General features: G+C 38.4%; 1 protein-coding gene across 1 annotated transcript; it reads right to left on the bottom strand.

The window, feature by feature from the left end:
• Window positions 1–4,500: 4,500 nt before the first annotated feature.
• On the bottom strand, window positions 4,501–5,454 carry LOC110326844 (olfactory receptor 6C2-like). Its single transcript, XM_021205453.1, has one exon. It carries the CDS (start codon window positions 5,452–5,454, stop codon window positions 4,501–4,503), a length of 954 nt encoding a protein of 317 aa, XP_021061112.1.
• Window positions 5,455–7,760: the final 2,306 nt, after the last annotated feature.

The following is a 7,760-nucleotide window of genomic DNA, read 5'->3' as shown; positions in this document are numbered from 1 at the left end:
AAGAATTTCATAAATTCTTTGTTTTTTATAGCTGAGTAGTATGTTTATTATGGGGAAGTAAATTTGGTGACTAATGTAAGTAAAACAGCCTCTTCTCTAACTGTTCAGTTTGATGCCTATCTACTCTTACCCTGTGGAAGCTTAGATAATCAGAGAAGACTTTTGAGGATGGAAAGTGTGTGTTGAGTTTTTCCACCCAGTGGTCTTATCCATGTCTCCAATATGATGGCATGTGGTGGGTGTGGTGGTTTGAATGAGAAATGTCCCCTGTAGGAACACTTGGTCTCCAGTTGGTGGCTTGTTCATGGAGGTTGTGGGAAGGTGTGACCTTGCAGGAGGAAGTATGTCACAGGATAGGGGTGTTTTGGGGGAGATCTTAGCTTTGCTCTGATTCCAGTTTGCATTTTCTGCTTTCTGGTTTTGTCTCAAGTATGATCTTCCAGTTTCCTGCTGCAGTGTCTTGCTAACATGCCTCCCTTGCCATTATGGACTCTTCATATGGAACCATAAGCCAAAATTAACTCATCTATAAGTTTCTTTGGTCATGGTATTCTATCACAACAACAGAAGCCTGTCTAATACAGAAATTGGTATCAGAGAGTGGTTTGCTGCTGTGACAAAATAAATCAATTGCTTCTTGTGAGCCATGGTACTTGGTCCCCAGTTGGCGGCCTGCTTGTGGCCTTTTGTGACTTGATCAGCTTTCTTAGTTTTATTCCATTTTTGTTTACACAGATTTCACTAATGGTTCATATCTTTTTAAACATCTTTGAAAATATTCATAATAGCTATTTTGAAGCCCTTGTCTTATGCTTTATCTATATCGCAATTCTCAGAGCTTATGTAGTAGGGTTGCTGGGCTCTAGTGGGGCCATACTATTCTGGCTGTTGTTGATTGTAGTTTTTTTTCTGGCATCTAGGTATCTGGGTTTGGGATGATTATAATTCTAGGAGTTGATATCATGGACACTATAATTTTGTTTCTGTTTGACTGTCATCACTCAAAGCATTTAAAACTTAATCCATTAAACTATTCAGTATCATTTGAGCTGGAAGATCTATTAGGAACTCCAATCTATTTTCTCAGAAGTCTAAGAAATTTAATATATACTGTTTTGTTTCATTATGGGAGTTACATTTTTCTTACTTTCTTGCTTTCTTTTCAACTTTTGACTGCTACGTTGGAAGGATTGCACTAACTAGAAAAGTAAGATTTGTTCTGATTGGGAATTTATCCTGAAAAATGTTTATTTGCTCAGAGATTAAAAGAGTAATTTTATGTGGTGGAGTGTGTTTGGGCACAAAAAACTGTAAAAAAAGAATTGTTTTATTTATTGACAAGATTATACATGTATTGTTTCAGTCAGGGTTTCTATTCCTGCACAAACATCATGACCAAGAAGCAGTCGGGGAGGAAAGGGTTTATTCGGCTTACATTTCCATACCACTGCTGATCACCAAAGGATGTAGGACTGGAACTCAAGCAGGTCAGAAAGCAGGAGCTGATGCAGAAGCCATGGAGGGATGTTCTTTACTGGCTTGCTTCCCCTGGCTTGCTCAGCCTGCTCTCTTATAGAATCCAAGACTACCAGCCCAGAGATGGTCCCACCCACAAGGGGCCTCTCCCCCTTGATCACTAATTGAGGAAATGCCCCACAGCTGGATCTCATGGGGGCATTTCCCCAACTAAAGCTCCTTTCTCTGTGATAACTCCAGCTGTGTCAAGTTGACACAAAGCTAGACAGTACATGTATATAATTTATTTTGTTCATATTCACTTTGAATTTGCCTGTTTCTTTTTGTATTTTGAGTGTGTGTGTGTGTGTGTGTGTGTGTATTGTATATGCACCTATGTCTGTTTGCACATGTATGGGAAAACCTGTGTGGGTACATATGTGTGTGCATGTGTGCAAGTGCATGCAAGTGAAAGTGCATGCCTGTGTGTGTGTGTGTGTGTGTGTGTGTGTTCACGCATGTGCTTATGCCAGACATTAGTGTGTTAGGTCAAAGCCAGAAGCTCAGTGATATGTTAGTCTCCATAGCAGCTTGCTCTGGTGGTCCCCTGTCTTTCTTGAGTAAGCCACTATGCACATCCTGCATCTATGTGGGTTCTAGATCTAAACTCTGATTCTTGAACTCATATAACAAGCATTTTATCAGTGAATGATTTTTCAGCCTTCAATTCATCCCTTCTGCCCCTTGACTCCCTCTGCAATTCTTCTCAACACATCCCCTTCTTCCTTTCATGCCCTTCTCCCTTTGTTTCCTTTCCCCCTGTTCTTCCTCCTTCTAATTCTTTACAACAAAGTGAGTTTATAATTAGAGTAGCTTACATGTATACAGATTTGGGATTATTTTCTTGGTGATGGGCAATTTATTGGTGACTTTATCCCTGAAGGAAAATTACTCCCTTCAATATGAATCACTCAATAAACAATAACTATTAATAACCCCTCAACAGGGGTGGGTCCTCTTATGTTCTTCCTTCATCCTTGCTGGAATTTCAGTGATCTCTGTTTTGTCCAGGAGACCACAGCTGCTGTGAGTTCATGAGTGTACCTTCCATCTCTTGTCCAGAAGGGAGCATTTCACAGCATCCTTCTCTGTCCTCTACCCTCATGGTTTGGTTTTTGTGTATTTCTCTTTCCTTGGTGTTTTTAAATCCTCAGGTGGTAGTAATATATGTCTTCTTTTGTTTTAAATTGGAAATTTTATTTATTTACATTTCAAATGTTATCCCCCTTCCAGGTTTCCCCTCTGGAAACCCCCTATCCCATCCTTCTGCTTCTACGAGGGTGCTCCCCAACCCACCCATCCTCCCATCCATTCCCACCTCACCACCCTGGCATTCCCCTACACTAGGGCATCAAGCCTTCACAGGACCAAGGGCCTCTCTTCCCATTGTTTCCTGACAAGGCCATCCTCTGGTACATATGCAGTGGAGCCATGAGTCCCACCATGTGTACTGTGGTTGATGGTTTAGTCCCTGGGAGCTCTGGGGGCATTGGTTAGTTCATATTGTTGTTCTTCCTATGGAGCTGTAAACCCCTTCAACTCCTTGGGTCCTTTCTCTAGCTCTTTCGTTGGAGACCCTGTGCTCAGTCCAATGGATGGCTGTGAGCATCTGCCTCTGTATTTGTCAGGCTCTGGCAGAGCCTCTCAGGAGACAGCTATATCAGGTTCCTGTCAGCAAGCACTTCTTGGCATCCTCAATAGTGTCTGGGTTTGGTGACTGTATATGGGATGGATCCCTAGGTGGGACAGTCTCTGGGTGGTCTTTCCTTCAGGCTCCATTCTACAATTTGAACAGACACTTAAAATTTTTTTTATTTAATGTATGAGTGCTCTGCTGCATATACATGTGCCTGCCTGAAGGGGACATCAGATTTCTCTATAGATGGTTCTGAGCCACCATATTGTTGCTGGGAATTGAGCTTAGGATTTCTGGAAGAGCAGCCAGTGTTCTTAACTGCTGAGTTATCTCACTAGCCTCCACTCAACAGACACTTATTCCCAGCACTTTTACCAATTATGAGTCTTTGACCCCTTCAAAAGATGCTACTCTGACCAGCATTGAAGGCAGCACTAATTTATGAGAATAAACACAAATATTTATAAGCCAGTTTGACATGCTCATTTATCTAAATGGCAGTAGTAGGTTCACCACTTAGGGTCTATGACTTCTCTAGTCATTAACTTACCATATCTAAATTACCTGGCATGAATTTCTTCCAGTAGGGAGGATCTTAAATGCAATCAGAAAATGGTTGACTATTCCTGTAGCATATATACCACTATTGAGTGTACCAGTACATCTCACATAGAATGTTAATATTAGTACAGTATGAAAGGCCTGTTTTGGGTAAGAAATTGATAGATATTTCCCCCAGTACCCTGCAGGGCATCTTTTAGTACTACAAAAGCTAATCATTAGGAAAGAAGCTTCTAGCTCAGTTCTAGGTTGATTTATCCCATGTTTTATAACTGAAGTGCATGATGCCTTTAACCATAAAGATATGCCATCTGGTTATGGTGGGTAGCCAAGACAGAGGCAGTAGCTTGTATTCGTTTGGAGGTCTTTGGGGACTTCTCTAATGAAAATGACATAGAGAGGTAGCTATCCCATACCTGACACTAGAATTGTAATTTCATAACTCATAGCCTCTGGGAACAGTATAATCTATCCAGACAGAGTATCTATGTTCAAAATCCTTTAAAATATTTTTTAATTAGCTTATAATGTAGTAGGTTTTTTAATACTTTTTACACATCATTAGTTGAAGTTAATTCTTCTCTCATGTTCTCCTCTCCCCTAACCCCAGTCCCTATTCTCACTTAGGCCTCCCTTATAGTGTCGATCACCTCTGTTTTTATATCACATGTGTTCTTCTGTTCCTTTCTCAAAAATTTTTTGTGAAGGTCCATCCAAATACAGATTTATTCAACAAAAGACACACATATATGGACTTTAATGGCTTATGCTTAATTAATATTTTATTTCTATATTTGAACAGTCTCTTTCTTCACTGAGAGCATGGCAATCTTTTTGAAGGAATCTCTGAAGGCTTGTCTAACCTGCTTATTTCTCAGAGTATAAATGAACGGGTTCAACATGGGAGCAATCGATGTCATCAGAACTGCTACACCTTTATTGATGGCCACCGATTCCTTTGCTGAAGGGTTGATGTAAATGAAAATACAGCTTCCATAGGTGATTAAAACTACAATCATGTGAGAAGAACAGGTGGAAAAGGCCTTTTTCCTTTGCTGGGCAGAGGGGAATCTCAGAATGGTCTTGAGGATGTGTACGTAGGACAGAGTAACACACACAAGGGTCAGAATGAAGGTCAGCACTGCACAGACAATCACCAGCTGCTCTATGAGCCAAGTGTCTGAGCAGGAAATCTTCAAGATAGGAGATGCATCGCAGAAGAAATAGTCAATAACATTTGAGTCACAGAATCTCAAGTTTAGGAAAAGGGTCAGTGGTGGGAGTATGATGAGTAAGCCAGCCGACCAGCAGCAGAGCACGAGCGTCTGACACACCCTGCTGCTCATGATGCTTACATAATGCAAGGGTTTGCAGATGGCCACATAGCGATCGTAGGACATAATGGCCAGAAGAAAAAATTCAATTACTCCAAAAACATCAGTAAAAAACACTTGAATGACACAAACATTATAAGTGATTGACCTGTCTCCGGTTGCTATGTTGTACAAATATCGAGGGATACAAGCAGATGTAAATGAAATTTCTAATATGGAGAAATTTTGTAGGAAAAAGTACATGGGTGTTTTAAGGTGGGAGTCTAATATAGTGAGGGATATGATAGTTAGATTCCCAGTTATGCTGAGCATGTACGCAAAAAACAGAAACACAAAAATTGGAATCTGAAGTTGAGGATCATCTGTTAGTCCCAGCAGAATGAAGGTGGTTATTGTGTTGTTTTTCATCACTAACTACTGAATTATTCAATCCTCACACAAAAAGTAGCGATGTCTTATTTGAAAAGTGGTGGAGCCAGAGAGCGGTAAACAGTGAATGTTATAGTGAATTTATTCCTGTATAGTTTCTTCTGCAAGTGGAAGCTGATACTGTTGATAGTCTTGACTGCTTAGCTATTCAATAATTTAGTTTATTGGCTTCACAGTTTGTGATGTATCTTAAAGATCATCTTAAATGTTATGACATTCATATTCTTCATTTTATACTTGTAATCTATATCTAATTGGGTTTTCTTGTGGCGTTAGATTTGAATAACAATGTGTTCTGATTCAATAAAATTATTGTCTTCATATGTATAGTATTTTTTTTATTTGAAAGGTGCACATTTAAATGCCTTTCCTGAAATATCTGGTCCTTAAAATATAAGCAGTAACAACTCATCAGGATTCCATGAGCAGGCTTTCTCACTTTAGCTGTAACTTGTAGCTTACATTTTTGCCACGATGATTAAACATGCATTTGTGAAGCAGTTTTCTGTTTTAAATTGAAAGTTCTACATTGCTTTATTATTTTTATATTTCTCTGTTAGCGTGTAATTCATACACACTGTTTACTGGAATACACAATTGACTACATGTGAAAATGTTTATCCAAGCTGAGAAAAGAAAAAATATGTCCTTTATTATTTCAGTGTGTTGAGTATGGGAAATATTTTAACAATGTATTAATACCATGAAGTTCAAAATCAAGTTAAAAATATTACATATGCTTTCCATGTTCTGACTCTGAATATCTACTTATTTCGATGTATGGTCTGAATTTCACTTTACTAAAAGTTGCCAAAACTATTGCCTGCATTGCTCATTTGTGCTCCTGTGTCAGGTTATTCTCTGAGAAAGTAAGCTTATTGAAATCATGGACTGTTCTATTCTCTTAACGCATAGAGTAACCCAAATGAACACAGTCCTAGATTGGTAATCCACATGTAAGAAACACCTTATCAGTATATACATACCCACACCATTGTCTTACACACTGAAAGGGCATTACATTCATTTTGGGCTTCATCTGTAAATAGTTTTGTCATTGACAGACTGTTTTGTGTCTGTGTATGATATACACATGTATACATGTGTGTTAGAGGAGTTCATGTGTGTGCATTTGGAGCCCAGAGGTTCACATCAGGTATCCTCCTCTATTCCTCTCCATCTTATTTTCTGAGATAAAATCTTTCACTGAACCTGGGGTTTGCTGATTTGGTAAAGTGAGGTAGCCAGTGAACACCACAGATCTTCCCGAGGATTACAGGTGTGCAACACAGCACCTGGCTTTTTATGTGGTCGCTGGGGATCTGAACTCAGGTCCTTATGCTGGCAAGCATTTTGTTCACTCAGCTATTAACTCAGCTCCTGTCATTGATTTTAACTTCAACATTTTTGCATGTTTTAAATTTGATCTTGATATTTTCTTTTTGTATTTGAAACAAGAGCGTTACCAGTGAAAGAAGTCATTACTTTTTTACATGCTGGCTGTTCAAAATGCTAAGTGCCATCTCCTCCTTGCATTAGATGTCATTATAACTGGAAACTTTAGCTTTCTTTTGAGACATCTGTCAGCAGTATATTCAAGTTAGAAGTCAAGGAATTCACATACCTTAATATATAATGTTCGTGTTATTTACATGATAATATACAGCAAATATTTTTGCATCTCCATAAATGCACTTAAGACCATTTAATTTACCACACTACATTTTAAACTGTTATGATTTCAAAATTTTACCTGTATTAAAAATAATATGAACACATGCTAAATTTTAAAATAATTTCTTATATGCTGTTATGCATCTATTTATTTAAGACTGTTAAAATATCTACAAAGAGTGTTTTTATAGTGTCATAATTCTTGAAATGTACCTTCAATAGCAAATGCTACATCTATATAGAACCTTTATGTACCAGAAAGTTGTTTATGAGATTTGCAGTACTTTCCCCTGAACTTATAGTGTGACTGTGTTGCAGTAATAATAGTCATATAGCCACAGTACAATATGTTAAATATACCTCTCTTTTTCAATATTTTTTTAAATGCAGTCTCATTATCTGGTGCTGGTTGGCCTGGAACTCTTTATATAGACTGGACTGGCCTTGAACTCACAGAGATCTGCCTGCCTGCTTCTGTCTCCAAGAGCTGGTTTTTTTTTTTTTTTTTGTGAGTGTGTGTGTGTGTGTGTTTTCTTTTCAAGATATTTGGCAGTTTTCTTGTCTTTGATATAGCTCTGGTCTTTGAGGTTTTTATTCATAAAACTACACCA

This window comes from Mus pahari, chromosome 9 (assembly GCF_900095145.1).
Source record: "Mus pahari chromosome 9, PAHARI_EIJ_v1.1, whole genome shotgun sequence".
NCBI lineage: Eukaryota > Metazoa > Chordata > Mammalia > Rodentia > Muridae > Mus > Mus pahari.
This window is presented reverse-complemented; position numbering and strand designations above follow the sequence as displayed.

What these genes read in the sequence shown, in the direction of transcription:
- LOC110326844 (XM_021205453.1), bottom strand. Translation starts at nt 5,454, where the DNA reads ATGAAAAACAACACAATAACCACCTTCATTCTGCTGGGACTAACAGAT.